General features: G+C 41.6%; 1 protein-coding gene across 1 annotated transcript in view; it reads right to left on the bottom strand.

Moving 5' to 3' along the window:
- The window catches only part of AKAP13 (A kinase (PRKA) anchor protein 13), a 70,425-nt gene that overhangs the window by 5,792 nt on the left and 37,210 nt on the right, over nucleotides 1-27,423 (bottom strand). The window contains exons 7-24 of the mRNA XM_010284395.1: nucleotides 25,244-25,286; nucleotides 23,862-23,967; nucleotides 18,574-18,745; nucleotides 15,296-15,363; nucleotides 14,369-14,435; nucleotides 13,026-13,161; nucleotides 11,967-12,079; nucleotides 10,739-10,885; nucleotides 9,872-10,122; nucleotides 9,104-9,229; nucleotides 8,885-9,002; nucleotides 8,098-8,346; nucleotides 5,791-5,867; nucleotides 4,244-4,425; nucleotides 4,077-4,159; nucleotides 3,578-3,757; nucleotides 2,604-2,768; nucleotides 438-508 (exon numbers count right to left, since the gene is read on the bottom strand). Of these exons, the coding sequence (XP_010282697.1) occupies nucleotides 438-508; nucleotides 2,604-2,768; nucleotides 3,578-3,757; nucleotides 4,077-4,159; nucleotides 4,244-4,425; nucleotides 5,791-5,867; nucleotides 8,098-8,346; nucleotides 8,885-9,002; nucleotides 9,104-9,229; nucleotides 9,872-10,122; nucleotides 10,739-10,885; nucleotides 11,967-12,079; nucleotides 13,026-13,161; nucleotides 14,369-14,435; nucleotides 15,296-15,363; nucleotides 18,574-18,745; nucleotides 23,862-23,967; nucleotides 25,244-25,286 (2,354 nt within the window). The remainder of the gene's footprint in view (nucleotides 1-437; nucleotides 509-2,603; nucleotides 2,769-3,577; nucleotides 3,758-4,076; nucleotides 4,160-4,243; nucleotides 4,426-5,790; nucleotides 5,868-8,097; nucleotides 8,347-8,884; nucleotides 9,003-9,103; nucleotides 9,230-9,871; nucleotides 10,123-10,738; nucleotides 10,886-11,966; nucleotides 12,080-13,025; nucleotides 13,162-14,368; nucleotides 14,436-15,295; nucleotides 15,364-18,573; nucleotides 18,746-23,861; nucleotides 23,968-25,243; nucleotides 25,287-27,423) is intronic.

Below are 27,423 nucleotides of genomic sequence, written 5' to 3'. Positions count from 1 at the left end.
GAAGACCCCCCCCCCCCCCCCCCCCTCCATTCTGGGAGAATTCATGCATGTATTTCAGGCAAGTTAAAATCATATAAAATAAAATGTTAATTAGGTATCATTTTGTAGTTATATGATGGATCGATCCACAGCAAGAATAGGTGCAAGGTTATAGTTGACCTTATAATTTCAATAATGATGCGTAATTAAACACATGCTTTAGCTGATCTGCAGACAGATGGCAGATAACCTGTGCCACAAAGGAATACTACTGACTTGCAATGGTTTTCAAGTCAGGATTGTAGCTACAGCAAAGCGTTTTTGGCTGCTTACTTGCAATTTTATTTTATTTTTAACCTATTAGGATACTAGATAAAATACTACAGGCATTTTTCAAGATTCGAATTGTCAATCTCTTGAAATCTGAACTCGGTGGCAGCAGATAAACCAAGCTATACCTTCTTTAAAATGCTGTCTGACTCTGTTCTCCGAAGGTCCTGAGCATCATCGCCTTCATCTTTTGCTCCACCTAAAGGAAGAAGCCAGCATTGACACTAGTTATTCAACTTTTTAAGCCATAGATGAACTTGCTAATGTCTGAGAAATTTAATACAGGAAGCTCAGATATTTCACAAAAGGGCACACAGAACTCTTGACACTTTAACTAAATGCATTTGCTCCCTATGTATATAGAACATGTCAGCACCACCAGAAAAAGTGGATGTGAATTCAGATTAGGATTGACTTTGGTTTCAAACAATGTGCTGATAAATTCAGCACACTGCTATTAATTGGTGTTCTATCTAGCCCCAGCAGTGCTGTCTACTACCAAAGAATACTTGCTGAGAAGACATGAGGCAGAATAAGAGCAGATGGAGAACAATAACAGTATCATATCAGGGTGTATTATTGCAGGTATAGTTTCAACGCCTCTCTTGTGCAAGTGCAATTTACAGCTGGGTCAGATACTGCTGCGCAATACCCTGTGTAATATTATGCTAAGAATTTCTCCTTAGCCTTAGTTATCAGAAACCCATATCTTCAACGGCCACTGGACTTCTAACTTCCCTCTGGATGGCTCGTATCAGTGCTCCCGAGCAGGACTGAACTGACTTGTGGGGCCAAGAGGGCTGGAACCCTCCACCTGCTGTGCCCAAGAGCACGTTCTTCTGCTCACGGCAGCGAAGGAGTTGCAGGGCTCTTCAGTCCTCTAGTTCTTGCCAAAACTCTTGTACTCCCCTTGCCAGCTGAGATGCAGCCCATGGGGAAAACACACACCTGCACTGGTAACCTCCCTACTGCCACTCTTCGTGATAAACAGCTTTACGTACAACTGTATCTGCATCAATGTGAAGGATGCACCTAGTGCAAAGGCCCTCTCCTCCCACCACCCCCCAGGCAGGCTTTGCTATTAAAGGCTGACCCTAACAGACCTTCTCTCCTGTGCCACGTCCTGGGACCTTCCACCTCTTTGCAGGAGGAAACACCTCCCTTCTGCTTTGCTGGAGGGGAGAACGAAGGGGAGTAAGGTTATAAGCCTTGTCCAATGTTGCACAGGTTGTGAACAGAAGAACTGGAGATGAAAGCCAAGTTTCATGCCTCTCGGCCTCCAGTTGAACAAACAGGCCCTGCGTTCTTTACCCAAATTCTTCCAAGACGCTACAACTATTGAATTACAATCTAATTCAAACGAGGACATTTCTACAGAAAACCTAGAGCTGCGCAATGAACAGCCTGAGGTTGTACCATTCATCACTGCAACACAGAGAGGCACAACCCTAAACAAACCCCTCCAGCGTGAATATATTTGTCATTATGATGACAACGCCTGTGGAGGGCTTTAGAGCTTTCCAATAGAGCTGGGAAAACCTCTACATACTTCTCATGTCTGATCGTCTGGAGCCAACACTGCTCCTTTAATGCAGAAGGTCAGACGAGGTCCAACAATCCCAATGCTGAGACAGACACTAGCGCAGCAAAACTGGCTGTACTGGGAGTATGAGTGAGACCGCAGAGAAAGGAATTTGAGGACAGGGAAGTTTCTGATGACTAGGGCAAAGAAAGAGAGCATTGGGAAGCAGCCAACTATGCAGCTGAAATAAATATTCACACAATTGTTTGGGAGAGACTTAATTGCAGGAATAACACATGCAGTTGTACGTGGAACACAAATGCATAGAGAGCAAAGCCAGGGGAGAAGGTGGTTGATTCAGCAATATCCTCATCCATTCAGAAATGCAACAGCACCAGGCTCCTGCTGGAAGATAACTGAAGAATGAAGAACAGAGCTGCAGATATTACAATAACAATATGAAAAAACTAATCTATTAAAAAGCCAAACGTGGCATGTGGACTCAAGAAGTCACGATGATTTAAGAGAGAGCACAGAGAGAGAGGAGTGAAAAGTTCAGATGTCTAATCCTGATGCAGTCATGGGTTCTCAACAATCATCATTCCACCTGTACATATGCTTTTTTTCTAATGTGTTATTTAATCTATCAACTGTTGTTGGAGAGGAGCTGGGAAACCAAATCACCAGCTGCTGGAGTCCTTCTGAAGCAAGAGGATATGATGACATCATGTTTTATTAACAAATGCTGATGTGCACACATGTAACTACTCACACTTGGAGGCGTTCATCTGATGACTGTCAAACCCTCCAAAAGTTTCTGCCCTTCTAGGGAGTGAGATGGGGCCAACTCCTCCTTCTTGTTCCATGGCAGTGCTGCTGACCTGCTGCCCAAGGGCAGTACCCAGGCTCCTGTTCACCAGGTCTTGCAGCAGTTCAACTGATGAAAAGCAACAATATCTCTGTTAAAGATCACCTTGGGCTTCTGAGCTACTTTCATCCCCACCTAAGCTCAGGTCAGAAATTCACACGCTATGCTGTACTAAGAAACTATGTTTCTATGACAATGATATGAACACTTTTCCCCCCTCAAAAACTCAGCCTGTCTGACCATTAACTCCAATTCCTGGAGCTCTGCACAGATTTATACTTCCTTCTCTTCCTTCCTTCCTTCCTTGTCTTCCTTCCTTCTCTTCCTTCCCTTCCCCCCTCCCTTCCACCACCTTCCTTCCTGATGTGCTCTGACAACAGCATTTAATAATTTTTAGCCTCTCCGAAAATCACACTGGAAAGCTGCCTGAGTTTCCATCTACCGTTGCATTTATCAACAGACTTGCTTGTCTCTTGCAGGCACCACAAGCTCCTGCTAGAACCAGAGTCCCCTTCCCACACGTTGCTGAAACTGAAGCACAGCAAAAGCCTGGATGGTGCAAAAGCCTGGATGGTCCAAATTTCAGCGAAGGATAAATCCTGCACTGCTCCTGACCACAGTGTGGATTCAAGGCATGGTTGTTCTCTGTGCTGACTTCTTTCCTGCCCTCTTTCAACAGCCATCAATATCTGCTTCTTTCCCTGATCCTCATGATCTGTCCCTGAGACAATACTGTTAATAGCAGTATCTCGTTATCTGTGCTGTTACTCTGACAAAGAGAAGACCTCCCCTGCAAAACCGGTGCTTGAGGACTGATGGCTTCACTGAAGGTGGGTGCATCGGTTAGTGTAATTAACGTGTCACCCTGACTTGCTCACCTTCATTTATTGCAGTTTTCATAATGGCCTCTCCTTTTGGTGCCTCTTCTGTGTTGGCTCTGAAGAGCAGCCTGGAGCCTGGCATGTCCTCTTGCACAGAGCTGTCTGCCATGTCCCGGAAGATCTTAGCCTTCTCCTCAAGCAAGAGAAGGATTTGCTTATCCTTCTGCTGAAGTTGTTCTGTGGAGGTGAACAGAAAACAGATGAAGACAGAAAAAAAAGCTTCTGCAAGGAAACTGCCCAATTCTTGAGATACTGGCCCCATCTAGTGGAACGTTATGAAACAACCATGCCCTGTGCAGTCCTGCACAGCAAAGGCATCCAGCAGGCTCAGAAAAAAATAATGCAAGCGAGTACAAACAAGGATTGCAATTATTTGCTGGATGCAGGACTCTCAGTCTTCTGAAAAAAGTCACAGTTCAACCACAAAACCCAACACAACAATTCCTGTAAATTTTTCAAAAACCACTCCCCAGCTCTGTCCCAGGCTGGTTTTTACCTTTCAGTCCTCTCACTTTCGCATCTGACACTTTCTTTTCAAATTCAGACTCACAAGGGACTCCTTCATCTTCATCCTTATCCCTGAATGACAGACACATCTCAGTTACTACCAGAACATGACCATGTGCATCCACCTGCCTTGCAAGAACAAGCTTGGTAGCTTACATGGTGTTCATTGTATCTTGAATGATCTGTATCCAGCCGTTACGCTCTTCTTTGGAGCTGGCATGGACTTCCACCATTTCAGGATCTTTTACACCCATACTGATCAGGAATAAACCCTTCTCTTCATGAGCCACTTCTCGTACAATCAACTTCTTCAGAGAGATCACAGTGGATTTCTGGTCCTTCAGATGGAAAGAAATGTGTGAGAAGGGTGAATGCAGTTCCCAGATGCAAATTAGCACTGAAAAGGTCTCAATACCCACACTGCTACGTCTCTCAGGTTGTTAACTTTTTCTGTACCTATTGGCTAATTAAAAAAGTCAGTCATTTTAATGGGGTCAAAGAACAGGGAAGGGCTTGCTTTCCTCCATCAGTCCTGTAGTTGGAAAAGCAGTTTCACCTTGTTCCATTTCAACAAAGAATTAATTTAAAACTGACTTTGTGGTTTTTACAAGCTCCACCATATTTTGCTCTAACTCCAGCAAACCTTTGATCTCATCTCCTCCTGCCCACACTGTCTTTGTCATTAATATCACAGCTCCTTAAACTTAGTACAGCTTGCTAGCATCTGCTTCACACACATTATCTTTGCAATCTCTCTCTGGGATGAAGTAACATCTTGTTTTCAATCCCACAAAATCCCTGCTGTTCTCAGAAGCTCGCAGCTGACTCCTATGATGGATAAGACCTGTGTGTAAGATGACGTTCATTGTGTGCTATGGTCTCTGCGTAATCAGCCTGCTCCGTTAAAACGTCTCTTTGCTGTTGTGCCATCTGCATATGAGTCAGCCCCTTTGTGCATTTTACAGGATGCTACACTGGGGTGGTTCGGTAGCAGTTCACCTGCAGGACTTGTGTGCCAATCAGCTCCCCCTGTGTACGGCACCGAGTCTGTGCAGATTGTTGGTGGAACTGGGATAACAAATTATCACCTTTCAAAATGTTCAAAGGGTGGAAAGGTCACAAGGTTTAGCCAGTCTAGACCATGCCTGCACCATACGGCACCAACAGAGGCAATTAGGTACTAGGTTTTCTTTAGCAGGTCAGTGTGCCTCGCCCTTTTATGAGGCCTGCCCTCAAAATCTAATTTTGGTCTTGTGCATTACAAATATATTGCTCTGACATTTATTTTCAAGCTGTTCTGCTAAATTTACTGCAGTGGCATTCTCCCCCTCCCCCCCAATAGCTCACGATGTATTAGGACATTTCCTTCAGCTAAGATTCATTTTTACAATATTTGCATTATCCATTGCCTCCTCCCACCCAATCACTGCTTCAATTTGCACAAACTGAAAAGCAGTAAGTGTATCAAGCGACAGGCAGGTTTTCAAGGCCAATTATCAGCTGTGCCAAGGCACTGCAGAAAGGGGAGGTAGGGCACCAAGACACGTTTTCCTATCAAAAAGAATGGAGTCTGCTCAGCAAACAAAAATGTTGTAAGAAAGAAAATTAAGTTGTTTAGCAGGCAATGGCTGGCTTCGCTGCACAAGACACATCAAGGGTCTCTCACGTACAAAAGAAAGGAGGAGAAAATGTTGAAGCCTTACCAGTGAGGCAAAGACATACTTCTGGTCCTTCTCCTGAAGGAATACGAGCATGTCTGAGAGGAGAACAGCCTGGACTTCTGCAAAAGAAAAAAAATACCAGTGCAGTATAACCATGCAACCTACCCCGAAACAGATTTCTTTCAGTAACACCAGTGCGGGGGAGCAATGGGGCTGTTTTTGCAAATCCTGGAAGCAGAGTCAACCTCCCAGTTAGGAGAAGGAGCAGCTCCCCGAGATGCCTGGTCAGGTTAGCTCTGAACCAACTTTCTGTTACACAGAATACAAGAGCACCTGGGAAACCTGCAGAATTTTTCTCTCATCTGTTGGAGCAGAGCTGTTCCTTACCAGCTATACACTTTCTAACAGTTAGGCCACAGGCGTAACAGTGAAAGCTAGAGACACTTACTGAATAGAAGCGCTGTTTTCTCAAACAATCAATATTTTAAGCCCTCGAGCAAAATATCTGCACAGGAAGTTCTGGGTTTTATGGTTCTCTTGACGAGTGGTTTGTGGAGTGTAAATTATCGTGCAATAACAACATTTGTCAGCTGCAGTTTCTTTCCCAGGAAATACTGACTTCAGGAACCACCAATAATTCTGCTCAGAAACACAACTCTTGCCGACTCCAAAGGGAGCCAACAGAGCCTGCATGAGATGCAGGACCTGGCTTGCTTTCACAGGAGAAGGAAGCACAACATCAAGCCAACAGAAGATTTTCAATCAGAATACAGCCTTCTCAGAGTATACATACAGCCTTCCAAGTCTCCTAACGACATATCATAAAGTTGCACAGCAACTACCAAGTATAATGCCCCACCCATAGCCCTCAGTACAAAGAGTTTTTGTGTAATGTACTTGGGAAATCTTGTGACAGAGAGGAAGCAAACCAAAAAGTTAAATCATCCCATGGGTAATTCCTTCCATTCTGTTTTGCGAAGGCAGGATCCGTTCCAGATAAAAGAACCACCAAACTTCAATCAAAGCTGAAAAATGAACTCAAAGCTCTGGTGGCTTTGCAAAAGTTGGCATTTGACTCCGTTCTACTCTATTGTCTCTGCACTTGCAAGAGGGGGAATGCTAAAAACCTCCAAGAGAAGTTCTTCCTATACTCTGTGCTCCATTTCAAATCCCACAAAATAGCCTAAATATATGAATTAGCTCCTCTTCTCCCTGGGCTCTGCAGCTTGTCTGCAGGACCTGCTTTTGCTGGGAGCTTGCATAAACATACATCCATTTGTAGTGCATTTCTATGACTTAGAAATGCAAATGCAACCTACTTATCACAAGATTTCACAACAGTGGCATTACTTACTTCATCCACCATCTAAAGTCAACAATAATCACGGGTGCCTAGAAACCATCGATAAACTTCCTGTTTCCAAAATCTCAAAATAAATCATAGCCGGCATGGAATTCCGTGTTTTCACTGCCTCCTTGCACAGCTCACACCAGGTTGCCAGTCCCATTCATGCCCAAGTGCCCTGGTTTAATCAGCTGATGCAGGCATCAAGAGACAGAAAGACCAGCCTTCCTGCCGAGCCTGAGACATTACTACCCTGTCTGCTCTTGGTCTGAGCTGAAGGCTTCCTTGGGAGATTTAGTGCTTAATTCAGTAGAGAACCTCAGTGCTCAGCAGAGCAGGGCACCTTAGAAAAACGATTTCCACCTGATAACAAAAAAAAGGCAATTCAAGAAAACATCAGCCAAGCAAGAAGCACCTGCAGGGACACCAAAGCCTCTTCTGAAGAGTTTACATCAGCTGCTCAAGAGGTTAAAGAGCAATGAATGCCTGGGACACCCCTCTGGAGTCGCAGTGAAACTGGGAAGGTAATGCTGAGCCTGGGCAGCCCTACTGCAGACCATAAAGCAAAGGAAAGGCAGCGCTGCTGGTGCGCAGAGCCACCAGGAAGCTAAGGTTGAGTTTCGGACACAGCAAGTGTGCTTCCTGGAACCGCTGCACATGCACATCATGGCGTGGAGATCTGACTCACTACTCTGGGCAATTGCAGCCCCATCGCGTCCTCCTGGCCCAAAGTATCCCCAGCAACTCTGCTCCTGGGCTGACGCACCGAGGTGTCACTGCAACCCAAGCCTTCAGCAGGCATGCGGTTACCAGGAGGAAAAGCAGCTATCACCCCAGAAACAACAAGGAATCGGAAATGCTGCGATGGAAAGTGAGCATACAGCAAGGGGAAAGCTGCTGTCAAAATCTCTTAAATAAAGCTGAAGACACCAGTCTGAGAACTAGTCCTACATTCAGAGAGAGCGAGTCATAGCCTCCCCTGGCAGAAGGCAGGATAGTCTTACCTTTTAACCGGCCAGCTGCACTTTTTAGTGAAACAGGCCCATCTCGGATAAGCTTCCGATGCCTCAGGTCCTCTCTTGCAAACATCTGGCCACTCTTCATCCTCATGATGGACTTACTATCCGTCCGGTTGTAAATCTCACCAAGACGCATTTTCTTTTCATAATTGCTGACTTTGCTGTTGACTGCAGCGATTACATCTTTAACGAGGTTTAATGACTGAGTCAAGTCTTCATGTTCCACTTCATTTTCTTTGAACAGAAAGAGAAACACCTCGATTTCACTTCATCCTTGTGGACTCTAACTTCCTGGTTTTACTTCCTTCCTTCTTCTTTCCCCTCCCAAAGGCCCACATTAGAACTTTTATAATACTTTTCTGAGACAGGTTGCATTTTTCCCCCTTAAGGAGAGTTTTGCAAAACGTTTCACGTATATGGTTGAGGTTGGGACTATTCCAATATACTTTGTATATGAGACAGCATAGATGAAATGCACAAATTAACCACATATTTTAGCCATTACCAAAAAAAGCAAGCTGTGAAACTTTGGAGTCTAAGCATGTTGCTCCGTAATTAGCCAGAGACAGATTTGTAACAACTAAATCAAGGCATCCAAATAACTAATCCTAAATGGAGATATGAAACTGAGTTATCTCGTTGCACCCATGTGAGACAATAATGACTACATTAGTTGGTCTATTCTAAGAAAATCTGCTTCAGCTGAAAAGGATCTAAGAAATTCACACTGGAGGAACAAATACATGCTTATAATAGAGGAACTGGTCCCTACCTTTGGTGTACTGCAGTATTCTTTGTAAAAGGACTGGGTACTTTGTGATTCTCTGTGTTACCAACAAGATACATTCAGAAATCCCAAGACGCCTCACCAGGGAGCTGCTCATTTTTTTCTAAGGAATAAAGATGAAAAATTCAGTTCTGTAGCAAAATGCTTAGAGTGCAGAAAGGACAGACTTTTTCCATCGACTGTGTCTGTTCCACCAGGTCCTACCTTGACAAACGCCTGAAATCGCTTGTCCTTTGAGTACAGATCTTTGAAATTATTTACTGCCTCATTGTGATGCCCGCAGAATTTGCCGTATGTTTTCTTCATTCGCTCGGCACTCTCACCGGAGAACTACAAGACATGAGACACAGAGGTCCAATCTGCACTGACCTCCTGGTGTGATATCCCAGCAGTGCCTGTCAGTCTCTCAAAAGAACTTCATGAAAACAAATCAGTCCAAAGCATCCTAAACCAAGCAAGTAGAAAGTACTTTACTCTAGAAAGCAAAGAGCTGAGTTTGGGACTTCACCGAGTTCACACTTACTGCAAAATGTGGGATTCTACCTCACAAGGCTTAAAAGCCAACAACAAAAATGTCAAGACAGATAAAAAGAAGAAGGGAGAAAGCACAGATAAAGAAAAGTAAAATGACCCACCCAAAGTTAAAAAGCAGGTCAGTAACTCAGCCCAGAAACACCTTGGGCATTATTTCGCTCTGAGCTACTGCCTACCCTCAAGGCTATGGGTCAAACCGTTCTGTGCCTGTCAGGGAACACTTCTCCCTCCCACAATATAATCAAAATGAATTTTCATCATTAGACCTTCTGCTGAAAGAGCAAAAAGTGCTTCAAAAAGCAGAGGTGGAGATTTTTACGTGTGTGAAGATTAAAGGTGCTATCAGCTGTGATAGCTAACACACATAGACAGGAGGGAAGGAAGAGTGCGTGGTTTCCAGCTGTGCTCTCAGAAGTGCAAGCATTTTCCAGTGCTTACTTGATTCACCAGGATGTCACCTATCCTCTTGATAACAAAGTTCTTTTCACTTTTGTCTGCCAATGACTCCTTCTTCCTTTCCAAAATCCGCTGGAAGAAGTGACTGTGGATGTGCAGCAAGTTTTCCAGGCAGGGAAAGATTTTGTCCACGACTTGTTGATCATACTGCAGTTCCTTTAACATCCCTGCACTGTACACATCATTCATGATCTTTAGGGTGCGGACGTGATGCATTTCTGTCTGCATTAGCTCTGTACAGGATGAGGATAAGGTCAAAACCAAGGTCACTGTAGAGTACATGGGCGTACAGTACAAGGAAAAGCTGCCATTAGAAAGCTCTTCCATAATTGGGCTTCTCTAAGTGTCTTCATAAAATTTCGCGTCAGGTATTGAAACATCAATCAATAGTTTCACGGGGGAGAAATAGAGGGGCAGAGGAGTCCTACAGTAAAGAGCTTTGGACATCGCCGCTGAGATCTGAACCTTCAGCACCGTTATCTGCTCCTTCGTTACACCTCACTGCCAGCCTCAACACAGCACGCGTTTGCCATACAGGATGGCTCTGGCATCTGGCAGGAGACTTCCTAGCTAGCTGCTCTGCTGTAACAGAGTTTAAATGTCATCAGCAGACAAGTGAGGAGATGCAACTTCTGGGTTTTTTTGATGGCTTCCAAATACATGAAAAGCAGAAAGAAAGCTTTCACAGAATACATTACATTTCTAGTAACTTCAAGAATGAAACTTTGGCTTCTGAGGAAACCAAGTCAATGTTCCTATTTGCTGACCTAAAGCTCTCCAAATCCATGAATGTGAGTATCAAGAAGCTATCTACAGTGAGTGGAAAATTAAGATTCAGGTATCTCTCACCATAAATGACATCTTGCCGTTTGACAACATCTTTGTTTTGCTGCTGTAGGAACTTGCTGTCCACTACTTGGCTCCAAGACTCTGCCTCCAGTTGCTTGGAATCTAATTCCAGGTCTCCCATCAGCTGTCCTTCATTCATGTCCGCACCTTCACAAAGCAATGTAAGTGCCATTAAAATGTGGGTAACTTGCCTCATTTGAGATTCCTGTCTATTCATTTAGGTTTAGGCTTTCTCTGTCATACCACAGACATCACACACATTCTCCTTTACTGACACAAAAATGATCGTATGGAATTATACCACGTAAAGACCAGGTTATGAAAAGCACTTTTAAAGGTCATTTGCTAGTTGCACAAAACTAATTCACAATTTTCACAAAGACCAAATTCTATCTCTGATAAAAGACAACGGATTCTTTACCTGCAATGCAACAACATCGCAAATTATAAATAAAACCCCACAAAACCCAGTTTGTCTTCCTTCATTTACATCACCGAGTCAAGGGAACTTAGACCTATGTGAAGTGTGTGTTTTCAAGCTCAGAAAGCTAGAACTGATGCAGGTAGAAGTGAACACTACATACAATACGTACACACATATGTATCTTTAAGAAAGAATGCTCAGTTGTGCTCATTTGAACTGGAAACCTCTGTTGTCAGCATGAGCATGCCCTTGTTTAGTCCTTAATAAATTAAGACCATTCTGCTCTTTTCAGGTAAGTATTGGCTAAGATGTAAAAATACTGATTATATCCGAAAAAAGCACCATATATTGCACATTAATAAACTTAAGAAATTAATTTAGCTGACTTCACTTTCAAACCCACAAAACCAAAAAATACATTTCTTCCTTTCCCACTCTGGGAAAAATACAAAATGCAAGACATCAGCATGAAAAAGGTGACAGAGTGCAAAACCTGTGACTGTATGAATGGGCCAGAGGTACAGAAGGGAAGAGGATGTGTTTGTCCTCGAGCTAAATCCCAAGTAACTGAACTGTAACTGAAACCTTCTAAATGTTTTCCCAAAATTTCCCACAAAGCTATAGAAATTACTGTGTGGGGCTTCATTTTAGTTTATCATACTGATGTTCTACGGTTAAAATAAATGCACTTTAATTGTTCATTAGAAAGCAAAACACTTGCTGAAATGCCAAAATAGATTTTCTATTCCTGGAAAGCAGCCCTGAGACCTTCCTGTTGCTATAAACGCCATGGGGATCTCTTACCTTCATCAACCAGTGATTCCATGGATTCATTCACCCGGCTGATTTTATGTAAGGAGTCTGTTGACTGCGACAGGAATTTCCAAGTGTGTATTAAGCTGTCATCATTCCCAACTCTGCAGAAAAACACAACACAGCATATCGTTTATGACAAAAACCCAGCCAAATGTACTTTCAAATATACAGAAGAAAATACATTTTAAAATATGAATTGAAAACCAAAGCAAGCATTACACAGTTATGTACAGAAATGTACTTTTAAAAATTGTTTTCTAGTAGCTACCCATTGGGGCTCCACAAGCTGCAAGACCTACAGTTTTGAGTGACAGTGCTTCTTCTATAAAGAATCACACCTGGGTTTTATGGTTTGCATAACTCCTTTTCATTACTTTCCATTTTACAGTCACTTCCCATCCTCATTGTCCTTGGTGCAACACAAAAAGCTATCCAAGAATCTTTATTGCTAGCTCTGAGAAAGATCAGAAAAATAGATTGAAATAAATTGCACCATGAACAGCCAGGGTGTACAAACAGTCTAGAACATGCCAGTCCATGCCTATTGCCCTGTGATGAAACTGCTCAATATGCAGTACTGTAAGAACCATAAATTAGATTTGCTTCCATGATTTTTTTCTAATTAATTATGTACAATGCAGTTGTAAAACGCCATGGAAACTGCAGCTCTGTGCCTCCATCCTATTGTTATGGACACAAAAGTTAATACTATACCTAAGCTGCAAATGTGTGCTTGCACAGTACCCAGCCCAAGGCAAGGGAATTTCCTCCTGGAGCCCAGAGCATCTCTATGAAGTGGCCTTGGATATAACCAGGCCAACTCAGATGCCTCTGAACTCATGCCATGACTTAACTAACCCTTCTGATTGTGCAGAAGACAACTGATGGTATCATATATAACATGGATATTTCTGGTTTTGTGATTCTCTTTTGTACCTTGAACGCAAATCACAGTACATTAATTCATTTTTTATGAGATCCGAATTTCTCTATGCTTGCAGCATCGGATAATACACACACACTCACACACACCGGGAGAAGCCTTACCCTGCAATGTTCTGTATTGAGACACTTTTTGAAAGGGCTGTAGTCTGTTGTGATCTCCTGTTATTGAATATTGAGGTTACGGTGTTTTCATCAGGAGCAAGTATTGCAGAGCGAGGGCGCTCCTTTGGTTGTGAGCCTGGAAGGGAAGTGTCAGAGAAAAGTCAGCTCATGCAACTGTGTTCTTAAGTGTGATGATGATGACTTAAAGAAAACAGGCTCTAAAATTCACTTCCTTCTCTTTCTAGAGTCATCACCAGGGTATCTCAGCCATTAGACACAGCTGTACGAAGGAAAGAACATCGACCCCTGTGCAGAAATGACTGCATTGCACTACGCTTAAAAGATCTGGGTGGGATCTGCAAGTCCAGAAACGTACACTTGGGAAACTGAATTTAATTTTATTTGATAAATAATCATATGTAGCAATCTATTATGTTGCTTTTTAATTTCCCTGAGTCTATAATTATATAGATCTTCCTGTTTCTGTTCAAACTTTTTGAGATAGGTTTCTCTACCTTTACAATACCACAGAGAAACACTAATTCTTATCTCATTATACTATCACATACCTTTAACTAATCTTTTAATATTTTTTCCAGATTTCCCCTTCTTCAGATGCATTTCTGCTTTCTGGAGTGATACCTCTGAATTTCATGATGACTACCACATTGGGTACGTCTGTATTATATGGTGTGGTTCCATATAATGATCTCCAAGCTATCACTAAATAAGCTGATCAAATCATGGCACTACAAAATCCATGTGGGCTATTTCATGCCTATTCTTCATCCTCGGTCACACTGGGTAGCTCCGCAGTGCAATGTGTATCTTACCACAGCCAGGAAAAGTTTGTCAGTATTGCTCCTATTCAAAATTAAACTTTCTGGTTTTACTACCTCAAAGTGTAAGACTATTTAATTTTAAAAAAAAGTATTTTGAACAAGCATCCTCTCCACTTGTAATCTTAACAATTTCTGTTAATATAATACTCATAGTTGGATTCTTTCCAATGTCAGACACCCATGGACATAGGCTGTGTCTTCCAGATTTCATGGACTTATCAGCTGCAGGCCTTCAGCAAGCTACAGCAGTCAAGTAGCTGTCCTAAATCTGATATATAACATTTGCTTAAAGCTACATGGACACTGCAGAAGTGCACAAACTCTATGCAACTTCAGTACAACTTCTGAAATCCCAAACATTGCTTATCGTGCACAGAAGATCCTCTCATCCCTGCTTTGATAAATGCTTATCTTTTATAGTATCTAATATTAGCTGTCAGAATAGCTAAGAACAGCAGATACAGACCATCACCAAAGCAAAGGGAAAGGAAGTTTTCTTACTTTTGTTTCTCATGGTTACTGTGGGTAATGAAGAGGTATCATGTGCCTGCAGCATCCCTCTCTGTGGCTGAAAGAAAAAATTAAATTCACTGTAATTTCTTCCTCCCTTCTCCCATCAGGCTGTGTCACATAACTAAAATAAAAAAGCTATGTTTTTTCTGAATCATCTCAGAACAGATCAGTTCTGGGCTGTACGTGTATGTTTTATGTATATGCATGTGTGCGCACACACACACATGCACCTCCCCCTCCTCACCCCCCAGTTGCCAGTAACGAAATGGGCAAAATAATAGATGGAGAAATGCACAGTAAATAGGAAAATGAGAAGAGAAAGTGCTGACAGTACTGAAGAGAAGAGAAAATCATAATTATATAAACATTAACTAGCTTGGAGAACCATACTGCAGAAAAGGTTCCTCACATGGGGGCAAGCAGGAATTCTGCATGTTCCTTGTATAAACAACATACATATCTAATAGCTTTCATTATGCATTATATACACATGATGCTGCATTACAGGATGCACCATTTGAGAATTAAGACATAATGGCATTTAAGGGTGCTGGACACCCCTGAATTTTGCCAGTGTGGTTTTTTTTTTTTTTTTGCAGTTGAAGCATAGGACAGACTATTTCACCATAAGGTTCCTGTGTACTGCAGGGAACAACGCAGGGAATTTGCTGCCAACAAACACCCTGTGGCGCTGACCTGGAGCATTCACAGAGTTCCAGGGACAGCTACTGTATTAACATGCGGTTCTGTGAAATTTCAGGAGAGCCCAGAGAAATTATTCACTGTAGCACAGGGGCTGAAGTTCTTTCCAACAAGCTGGAAACTTTGGGGCCTATGGCAGAAGATCTTATATATCTGCATGCTAAATTGTTTAAATTTTTTTGTTTATTCAGTAGAGTAGATGAAATCTCTTACCTTCATTTTGACCTTTGCACAAGCAGCAAAACTCTCCTTACAGCCTTTGTGAACAATTGCATTGCAGTCTGTCAAAAGTAGAAAAACCAACCCATTAAAAAAACCCCAAACAAACAGAAAACAGGTCAGTTTTTGCCATTTGTAATCTGAACTGTTATCTTGCACAACTGGGAATTACAACTTTCAGGCATCATTGTGGTTTACATGAGTAGCTACAGATACTGAGAGACAGGCTGCTTTCTGGGATAATTATCCCTGTGTTTGTTAACAAGATCTACTCATGGAATTTAACAGGAAATTCTGTCTAAAAATCAAAGCAAGGTTGAGTCACCAGGGTCCTAAAGGGTCTTAAATAAAAAAAAAAAAAAAAAAAGATGAAAGAAAAGAAAGAAAAGAAAGAAAAAAGATTGAGTTATTCCTCTGAAAGAAAAGTAAGGTGGAAAGCAGAAGCGGGAGACAGAAACAGAATCCAGTTGTAGGGCCACTGTTTTCTCTGAACACACAAATACTGTTCTTAACAAGACAAGGATATCCAAAAGACAGGAAAACTCATTTACACGAACTCAGACATATCATAGCCAAGATCTACAGTACAGGAACCAAGTGCCACTGTACTATGGGATTATTAGAAAAAGTAACAGGAGCATCTGCCAGGTGACCATGTCCACGAGGTTGGGACTTCCTGTTGAAAACTAGACTGAAGCCACTGCTTTAGTCTGAAACCACAACATTTACCAGTGCAAAGAGCATCATGCTTCAATACCACCCTTTGCTGCCTATATGCCACAGCAAAAGCTGTCTATCTTTTTCAGAACACCCTGAGTCTGCCCAGGACCTCTGCCAGCAGATTTGTGGGAATCAGTTTTCAAAGATGATTAAAACTCTTTTTTTTCATAATAATTGATAATTGGGTTTGGAGTATTAACTCTTCTGACAGATGAAAGATCACAACTCAAATGCTCTCAGATGAGATTCAGTAGCTTAGAGAAAACCTGTTATTTCCACTCATCCATGAAAACACTTATTAACACAGACCATTAATTATATTTTAAGTGTACGTTACACTGTAAGCCCACAGTTCTGACTTATTTCTAGAAGAAATAGGAAAGGAAAATATTCCATGCCCAAAATGACAAAATATGCTCACATTCCTAAAATTTCTTACATTTGGGCCTACTTAATAAAAGCCAGTAATTCTTCTGATATTTTGAGAGAGGTAAGGGTAAGGCCATAGGGCGTTGCTATTCTGTTGATGTCTCACAATTTCCTGTGCAAGAGAGACAGAAGAAAGAAACCTGCATGTTCTTGCAAAAACCCACAAGCAGTATCATTTTTCAGATCAAACAAGGAAGAGGGTCAGAATCTACTTCTGGTGCATGAAAACAGGCAGTGACACAATTCAGAACCATTAAATTCACACTCAAGCCTGAAGATTCAGGCTGAAAGCCTGAAGATAGCTCTTTAGCATGTACCATTTAGCAAGAGAGCATTTTGATTTTTTTAGATTGAAAATCTGGTTTTGGGGACTTAATTCCTCCAATTCAACTCTTCAGCAGGCAGTATTAATAATTAAAACCCCAAAAAGCTTCTTTTCTGCATCACTGATCATAAAAAATAAAAAAGACCACACAGAGAACTATTAAAAACTAGGATTTTTTGATTGCCCGTTTGTTTTAGGGTATGCTAAACCTTTCAGCATTGACTGCTTCGGGAAGCTGGGGGTGTCATTGAAAAGTTGAGAAATTGATTTGAAATGATCCAGCATTTTAAAGGGCATCAAGAAGAAGTCATCCATAGGTGAGACAGAGCAGTGATGGTAGCAGTAAAGCACTGCCACTTCTGTAGGAAAAAAGTAGTCTACAACAGCACACAAAGAACAGAGCCTCTGCTGCTGGTTATCAGTCGTTTCCAAGGCATTTTGTGGCTGATTTTAAGATGCAATGGGAGAAAGGTCCACTCTCAGATGTGAGCTTGCAACCTGGGCCCTGACCAAACTTTCCTTGTGGCCTTCATTTTCTAGCCAATGCAGAAAACTTACGATAATTTGCTGTTGTACCTTGAAAAATAAGGAAAGAACGGCTATGCTGAAACGTATGACATTGCTGGGTTATTTTAACTCATTAGGATATAGAGAGTTAAATCGGGATATATTTGATTTTCTAAGTGGCTTCAGAAGCTGTTAAGGAAGTCGAGTGAGGAAAGGGTGAGGATGTATTTGAGAGCTTGTAATTGTTGGTATTTTCCATCTCCCATCAGGATGACAGACAGTGCCTCCCCTACAACAACAGTGCTGAAATCTCTTCTCTTCCAGGAAACTCAAAACTGCCATTCGGGATTCAGCTGGCTGCTCTTTCCCCTACTCACCGGAGGTGTTTTATACACTGCTCATCTACCAGAAGGGAGGAATGGAGCCTCCTGCTCCAGCCTGGGAGCAATTCCTGTACACACTTCAACTCATCTCTAGCCTAGTGGAGTAAAAAATATTACTAATAGTAAGGAACGGCGAGCTCTGAGCTGCAGTGGGAAAAAGACATTTTTGTGTGCATATTCTATAGCTGCGGGTTGCTGCATAAACCAGCCGCCATTCTGGTCGAGACCACACAAACACTGCTGACCTTATCAAGCTATAGGCATGAGAAACCATCTGATAAGAAAAGAGAACAAAATCATCGATCTCACAGAAACCCTCTGCTGTGGTTCCTGTACTGCCTGCATTGTACTGCACATCCTTCACAGGCACACACGTAGCTGCCATTTGACTTGTGATGCAATTTCACGTATAAAGGGAGAAGAGGGTTAGTATTTCCTTTCTGTATCATGCTGTTCTCAATGAGGGCTCACCAAAGCAGTGTTTCAGAGAACTAAAGAAATACACTATAGATGGGTGGGACATCATCTTCCCCACTGGAAATAAAAGCCATGATCCAAGCCAGCTTTCCCTGTTCTCCATCCATCTTAACAAAGCACCTCAGCCCCATGCAGCTGAAATAACCAAAGCCCTCCAGTTGACTGATACATCCCAACAAGCAGGGGCAGGAAAGCTTGCAGGATGCTGCGATATCCGAGCACAGGCTAGGAAGGAGGTTGCAGGACACCTTGCAGCCACGACGCATTTCAGTCCCGCTTCCGTAAGGCAACACGTTGCTTCATGAATCACTATCTCCAAAGTCTCCCTCCCACCCCACATCCTTAAGCAAGAGGAAAATAAAGGACAAGGATTGCATTTCCCACGTCAGATTTAATGAAAAATGAAAGGGCAGGGGGGGAACCCAACTTACTTGCACAGTAGTACGAATCCTTATTGAAAGGTTTCATACAGTGGTAACAGGTTGCTTGGGCTACAACGGAGGTTGCAGTGAAGAGGTGTCCGTTTAACAGCTTCTTATCTTTTTCCTTCTCCTTGGAATCTTTGTCCTTCTCTTTAGTCTTCTCTTTATCTTTCTCTTTTTCCTGCCGAGAGAAAATGAACAAATGCCTCATTACTTCGCAGAGGTCTATTCCCTAGTTACAAATTCTTCAGTGTTTGCCTTTGGCACTATGATAATATTGATCGGCGCACACCTTAACAATAGTCATGTGTCTGCACAGTTCTCTTAAAAAAATCACCTTATAGCCCACATGGATGTGGACTAACATACTATTGACTCACAGAGCCTTCTGCACGGGTATCTCACCAGCGGAGATGAACTTGAGTCTGTTCTGAAGGCAGCTATTTTCTTCCGGGCTCTAATCAATCTCTTCAGCACTTTCAGTGAATTGTTTTAAATACAAACACCACTTATAATGTGTATCAATCTTTCAACATAGTTAATTTTTAAGGCCAACCCCTAAGACTCATGCTTTGCAACTGCTTTTTTAATGGCAAACACAATCTCTTCCTCCGTGCCTGTACAGCATCTCTGCCAGAATATTTCTACCTCTGCTTTCCTTCTGACTAGCAACTTTTTCAACAGTTTCATGCAACCCCAAGTAACTATATGAAGCTTTTTGGGGAAATGGATCTTTCACAAACTCTTGAAATACAGCACCACAGAAAGGCTGAGGAACAACAGCAACACCATAAAAGATTATCTTGTCTTCCGGAAGCCATGGTTCAACCTCTGGGCTACTCAGCTTTGGAAAGATGACAAGCACAGCCAACTTCTCCCAACTTTTAACAGAGTTCTTGCTTACCTTTCTATTGTTACCTGAGATAGAAAACGCTAAATACTAAAAATTTGAAATATTTTTCCTGGCTGCTTTTTGTGGATTTGGAATTCTCCCAAACAATTTTTAAAGGAAACTCCATAAAAAAACTCCAAATCTGAACTATATTGACTCCTGGTCTTTCTATGTACCATCCTACAAAATGTTTACCATACAATTCAGCTCCAGACCTGTATTTTAACTGTTACTCCAGATCTCACAGCATCTGAAAAAGAAGCTTAAGCAGGATTTAGTAAAGGCTTCTGTAAGCTTATCTTTGCATTTTGTTACTTATATGCCACATACCCTTTGCTAAATATTGTCACAGCCTACATATTGGAGAGCTGCAGAGCTGCCCATGTGAGCAAGTGCCATGAAGCAGTCAAAAGAGGTACTGAACTCTGCAGTCACTGGGAGGGAAACTTTTGAACCTTTAATGACACAATCAAATAATTAGTAACTCAGCCTAAGGTATCCCCTCTCCCAACACATCCCAGGCAAAATGCCAGTGTTGGAGTTTCTCCCTCCAAAGCCTCGTAAACAGAAAATCTATTTACTGGCCCCAAACGTTATTTTGTTCTGCAAATAAGCAAAACCAAGAGCATTACTGGATGGAATAATACTGCCTGAAGCAGAAAACCTGCCAGCAAGGTCTGCTTTGTGGCATATCTCTACCTCCTTTGAGCCATCACGATCGCCACACCATGTAAACCTCCACAGCCCTGTTGTCCATCCACTGACCTGCCCACCTTTAACCATGTCCAGCCTGGCAGGATTCAAGAACTACAACTCTGCAACTTAGTCCCTGGCCGATGGTACGATGTTGACACTTTGAATTTTGCTCCATTGCCAGGACTTGTGAAGCTCCAGGAGAAAAAGATGACCTACTCAAAGTAGATCTTGCAACTCTCACACTTAAAATGCTGAAAGAAGATTCACTGTCCTATACTTTAAATGTACCTGATGTTCACTGCAAAGCCCAGTAGTTCTATACTCTGGAATAATACACTGTCTTCATAAAGTCACTGTAAAAAACATGGTAATTAAAGCTGAACGACCCCAGGACAAACAGGAAACGGGTGCACCACTTTCAAGGAGGAAACAGAAAACTTCATACACGGGATGCCAGCCATACCACTGAAATACAAGGTCTCAAAACGAGATATATTTTTTTTTTTCTGTGACAGTTACTGGACTTTTTTTTTGTAAGAGGATTGTAAATACAAAACCATTTTCCTGCACTATCAGAGCTGCCAGCATGACTTGAAGCACAGCTTCAAGGCTGAACCTGCACCGACGTGCACTAACAGACACAACGGATACCATGACTTGGTTCTAAGGCCCAAAATAACAGACCGTGCGCTGCAGCAGCAGATCCCACTCCAAAGTAACCACAAAACTCTTACCTCCCAATGCTTAAGTCCTACTAGCTTCACTGTTATTTGAGGTACTTCGGCAAACTTATTCCATTTTATCGACATCCTTCCCCCGGGGGCAGGAGAGCTGCTCCCCACCAGCATTAGCCCATCACGACGACCAAGAGCTGCCAGCACGGCCGGCTGGGGGGGACAAGCAGTCAGAGAGGAGTTGAGCAAAAGGGGGAGGGCGGGACGATTGCTGCTAACTTCCTTGAAGATGATTTTAGCTACTTTGCTACTGCTTTCATCTTGCCCTACACTAGCTTCCACTGCCTAAAAAAAAAAAAAAAAAAAAGATAAAAAAAAAAAAAATACAGGCAGGAAAGGATGGTATTAATATTTTAGAAGTCACAAGACAATATGAGACCACCCATTTAAAAGGCAGAGGGTGGTAAATGAAATCCTCTGTGATGTTTAGGATGCAGAAAAAGTGAATTTTAACATACCTCAGTGTTGCTATGTAGTAGTGGAGTAAACAAAGTGCTGCAGAAGATTTCACAGACAGAAAGGTTTCACGTGTTTGCGCTCCTCTTGCTCTCCAGGTCACAAATACTCCCTCTCTAAGACTCCTTTCAAACACTTACAACTCTTACTATACACACTGAAATGCTGTTGGTGGTATAGCACTGCCTAATAATTGCTCAAGTCATGGAAAAAAAGAAATTACTCATGCTAATTTTTTTGTCATCGTTTCCCAGAAACTCTCTACCAAAATGAAGAAAATGAGTAATTTTTTTTCTAATTGACAGAGACATAGCACGTTTTAGATTTCACAAATGTGAATCAGTGCACACACTGACTTCAAGCGATTCGCTGACTAATCCCTGAATAGCACAAAGTATATGCCAGACATGGGTAAATTCATAAACTTCTATCAGTATCCCCTACAGTTAACACTCCAAACACCCTTTTATTTTTAGTTTTCTTTTATGTAACTGTTTACACCATTTTCAAAAAAAGACATTGCCATTAGCAGGCTTAGATGTGCTTTATTTTACACTTCGTCTTAGAAAATGATGATTTCTGAAGGTTTGGAGAAAAATAAAACCTAGTTGGAAAGAAGTTGAAGCCTCTCTCCCTCCTGACAGCCCAGACAGCAGCAGAAACCAACTCTTCCTGTCCAACTTCCTCTTTCAAGGTTTGTTGTTTTTCTTTTTAACTCTTACAGGTTTTTATCAGCCATAATGCTTCTGAGAAATCAGCGTTCCCCAGAATTTTTAGGTCAAATTATTTAATGTACAGCTGAAGCTCTAAAAATATATGTAAGGCAAACATTCTACCACAAGCAGAGAAGAAATTGTAATTGGAAAGATAGTATGGTTTTTCAGTTAGTAAAAATATCAGAACTGACGTGAGCTGCAATTTGTATAGTGTGAAAAATGTTTTGAATTTCGGAGCAATTCTTTATCAACAGTTTCAGACCCAATCATGCAAATTAGCAAAATCAGACTGCACTTATTTAACAACAGCAGAGAAAATATCTCAAGTACTTCTGTCGTATTTTCTTACCTGTCCCAACCAGATCTCTTATACACGTCCAGCTCTTGCTTAGAGATTATACACCCAAAGTGCATGAACCAGTTAATGAATTTCCAGTCTTGTTCACAGGCTGTGCAACATGCTCCACAACTACTCACTAGTGGTTTGCACAGAGGTTTCTAGGTAAACAGATTTTTTTTTTTTTTTTTGGACATTGTACTTTGCAGCAGGGAACAGCATTGTCTTAAAGCTGCTCAGCAGCAGCTCTGAGCCACTGGTGCTTTCAGTTTGCATCTTTAAAGGCAGATCCATAAAGAGGAACTGTGCGTTAGGATGACTGATCTCACTACAAGCTGGTACCTCATTTCAAAGGTGATGCAACCTTCCAAAAACGTGTATCAAAATGTGCATTGGACCATAAGAACACACAAACCCAGCTATGTTCAAGGAACACTCAGTCTGAAACATCAAGTGCTGATGTTGGGAAAGGCTAAAATCAAGTACACTTGTGATTTGAAACGTGACCCCTCCCATGCACATATGCTTCAGCCCTGCCTTATTCTGCCATAGGCACAATGCTCATTATGCCACTTTTTTTTCCCTGTTTGCTATTCAGACACTCATCAGACTATATAATTATGTGTCTCAGGGGCCTTCCAATAGTATTTACCAACATATTAGCTACACATCACCTAACTATATAATACACATTGCCCACTGTGAGGTAAGGTGCTCTTAGCTTCTGCCAGACATGATAAACTGAGTAAAAAAATCCAACCAAGCCAAAAAAACCCCAAACGTGCATTAAGCTTCAGGGGACAATCTAAGGCAACAACTGCCTGTTTCTGTGAAGTATTTAGCAATAATGTAATTATTTCTGTAACCAATGCTGTTCCCAGGAAACTCAGGCTGTGTTGAGCGGCACTTCACCTTCAGCAAATTAAATCCCAGGGTTTTAAGGATGGAAAAAAGGGGAAAAAATAAATGTTGGCCATCACTAAAGGTCACCGTTTGAGCAACTTCTCCAGCAGTGCACGGAACTTTGTGGCAAAGGTAAAAATAAAAGTGAAACACAATACAGCCTTCGGCAGCCAGTCCCTTCTTACAGCTCCTGTCTTCATTTTATTAAACACCTCTCATGTTCTGTAAAAATTAGATCCATCAATCACTGCAAAGCCAGAAATCATGCTGGAGCACAATCTATCCTCTGTAATAAATGAAGCTTCCTTCTGTGGGGAAATGAGGCAAAAACACTGTGCAGGAAAACCCACCTCAGATGCATTTCGATTTTGGGGTGCTAAGATTTCCCATGTAGCTATTCCCTACTACCCCACAGACAATCCTCCCCTCACAAAGGAAGAAAAAAGAAAAGAAAGTCAGGCAAAGACATACATACCACCCTATGGAAACACAATGAATTACAGAATTTGCCTCTGCTACCTATGGGTATTTCATGGCTGTGTAAATCACAAGAACGCGCTTACTTTACTCTTCTTGCTGCTGGACATTTTATTCCTGAGGTAGCTGAAGGTACGACTGACTTTTGTTCCACCTTTACCAGCGGGGACACTGCTGCTCTCTTCAGATATGCTAAAATCAAAAAAGAAAGAGGTTGATTTTTTTTTTTTCCTCCCAAAGTATCTATTAAAAGGATAGCTTCTTTTTTAAAGGACAAATGCATTTATTATCCAGTACAGTCACGGGTTGCTTTATGGTGTTATACCAGAGAAGGCAAAGTGAAGACAAAATGCCAATCCAGTAGTTTGTCATATATTTCAAGGAATCCTTTTTTCTGTTTTTAAGAAATCTCTGTTCTCAAACGATGCCATAGCACCCTCTGCTGCTCCCGTGGCCAAATAAGCACTAACCAGCTCGCAGCATCTGCCCATTTACAGGGCCCATGTCATGGAGACATAGTCAGCCTTGGCATTTAATGATCAATATTTCAGACAGAAAGGAATTGACATGCACACATCCTTTAAAGAGAAATCTCCTTCCAGAGAAAGACATCTAATGAACTCTGAAAAGGCTGGGAGTGTCTTTAACAGAAACCACGCTGTCTGCAAAGCCTCCCCTGAGAAATGAGAGTACCAATACTAAGTAATAAACAACAATGGTTATTTGTATTAATTTAGGCATTTCTGGGACACCAGATACTTTCTGCCAGTCTTTTCGTGCACAAGCTTATGACTTCTTCAGCTTCTATGGAAGAATAAGAAATTACGGAGGAAACTATTAATGCAATAAGGACACAGCCTGTCAACAGGACGTACAACACAAACCAAAAGCAGAACGACAGAAAGACAAATGAAATCAAGGAGGAGAAAACAGCAGCGAGCAGAGGTGAAGAGCCTCCCAGCCAGGGAATAAAGCCAAAGCTATCTGGGTGAAACAGAGAGCAGGCACCCAGCTCCTTCAGTGCCACAAACGTCCTTCCTCCAGGGAAGCGCTTTGAAAGCCAGCGCCCACAGGAAAGGTTATCTCCACTCTACGGCTTGAAAGGATGAAAAGTAACGTACAAAAACATGATCGTTTTGGCCTTTGTTATAGAAATATAATCAGAGTTAGGGAGTAACAATTATTTTTAGTGTAAAATAAAACTCAGGGTAAACTGATTTTTTTTATAATAGATAATCTGATATGTTATTAGCTATGAATAAACACAAAGCATTATTAGAGATACGACCTAGAACAGACTTTCATATTCTACGATCTGAAATATTCTTCAGCCTTTAGATGTAACAAGCCTGACAACTTGTGTTTTCAGCTGAAGTACACTAGGGCCAGGAAGGCTTTTGGGTGTCCAAAGCAGAATCCATTGCAGGAATCCCACCAGAAGAGACGTGATACCCCCAGTATACCATACCTCTGAACTGAGGAACCCGTGGGGCTGCCGAACGCCTGCGTACCTGGAAAAGATCGGAGGGGTGGGGGGTGACATGTTAGACTGCACTCTTAGCCCACTGATTTTAAAAAACATAGTTTGCATATCTGGATGGTTCAAGAGAAAGGGGAAATGTTTTCCAGAAGTGAGTGTTTTGAATAGATTGCATGTGCTCAAGATAAAGCCTGTTCCCTGTATCCTTAGGTGCTCTCAAATTAGATGCTAAGGTGAAAGCCTGCTTAGTATCTTTATCTTTCTTCAGCTATTAAGCAAAGGATGTGCATCCATTAAATTTGCTGGTAAATCTGAGTATCGGAATCAGAACTGCCAATTCAATGACAATAGGTGTAAATGAGAATCATTCTGCCACAATACTTTTATTTATACATCACTAGAAAGAATCTATTGTATAACACATCCGGGTTTCATGTATAAAACTTTGCTGCTTGATAAAATTATAGTTCATTTTCCCATCAAAATCCTGAAGCACTTCATAAAGAGTAAGGGAAACAAGGGAAGCCTTATTCTGTTTTCCACGAAACATTACCAGCCTAGGGCTTAGTCACAAAACACTGTGCTTGAGGAAAGTCTGACTTTCAACATGAAGCTGAAGCCGTGCCAATGACACAAATTCTCTTTATACCACAAGAAGCCTGCTTGCACCATGTATTTGGAGCAGATTAGGTAGCTGACACCATTTACCAGAACCATTGAAGAATAATGAAAAATCAGGATGAAATGATCCAGAGGAGAGAAGGCTCTCTCCAGAGTAACTGGGCTTGTCAGGATTCCAAAAACCCTCACTGCAAGCCCTCTTCGCAGTCCTGTAGGAACTTCAAGCAGCAGCATGACTGATCATCTTATTAGGCTTCTCCACATACATTTTAAGAAAAACAGTACTTTGGCTTCCAGTTCTGTTAACATATTAAAGCTAAGGGTGAATGCAAAAGAGCCACTTGACAGAGGCAAAGGTGGTCCTCTATCGAAAAGCAGTAAGTGCATTAGGAAAAACTGTGCGTACAATACTATGCCTTATGATTCTAAAATACACATTTTCCTAACCACTGACTCAAGTGTCAACACAGCCTGAGACAGAAATATCCTTCCTTCATATTGAGAAACTAAAATGCGGGCATACCCCATTACCTAATCCCTGCTTGGACATCTCTGTTAATATCTGCCTTGCAAGATCTTTCATCTAATTAACGATCTATCCCAAATACATCAAAGTTAGCAATACTGTAACATATATCAAATGAAGTCTAGTATTCCATTTTCTGACTGTGCTGGGTTTTTATGTAATATCCACTACCTAAGTGCCTACCAAGATCACACAAGTAATTTACAGACTCCCAAATCCCTGGTTGATGCTCCAGTAACTCTGGTTCACATTTCAACTCCAGTTTGCTTTTAACATTAAGCCTCCTCAGTCTTTCCTTTTTTCAATAGATTCGTCATTTTGACTGGATTTAAGTATTCACAAACCTTTTTGTTTCTCTGCAGTTAATGTAAGAAATATGAAACAACGCTGCATCAAGAGCTGTAATAATTTTGTATTTGTGACTGTTTTTCAGCACCTTGAGAAAGTACATTGCATGGGAACTTCAATTATGTACTATTTATCTTTCACTGCAATACTGTTTTATCTTAAAAACAAGGGATTCTTGACACTGGCAGGCAAAATGGATCCCGACAAAAATCAAGGTGAAAGCCTGCTTATGATTTTATATTTTAGGTTACAATATAACATCGTATGATCAACACTGCTGCAAGCTATAAATCCCATGAAGATAAGCATAGAAAAGCACGCATTTTCTCACCTTTGGGGTTTATTTTTTGAGGCAGAAGAGTGGAAGGAAGCTTTATTTTAAAATTTTTGTGTTTTTTATCATGACCAGGTTCAAAACTGAAATGCTAAAGCTGACTTCACAATCCACAAAAAAAGTTAGTTTTGTTCAAAGGCCAGGACTGCCACCTATGTCCAATGAATCTAGCAGACAAATTTTGGTGTACTTATCTGAACACCTTTCAAGCATCACCCACCAAAATTATTCCATATGAAATAGCTGGACTTGAAATAATTCATCAAGGTCCGTTATGCAGAAAGCAGCGACTGGACTAGGACGTTGCAAAGAAAAGAAACCAGCTCACAACTCCTTAAT

This window comes from Phaethon lepturus, unplaced genomic scaffold, assembly GCF_000687285.1.
Source record: "Phaethon lepturus isolate BGI_N335 unplaced genomic scaffold, ASM68728v1 scaffold313, whole genome shotgun sequence".
In the NCBI taxonomy this organism is placed as follows: Eukaryota; Metazoa; Chordata; class Aves; order Phaethontiformes; family Phaethontidae; genus Phaethon; species Phaethon lepturus.
The sequence above is the reverse complement of the archived record's forward strand: the minus strand, read 5'-3'. Positions and strand labels throughout refer to the sequence as shown.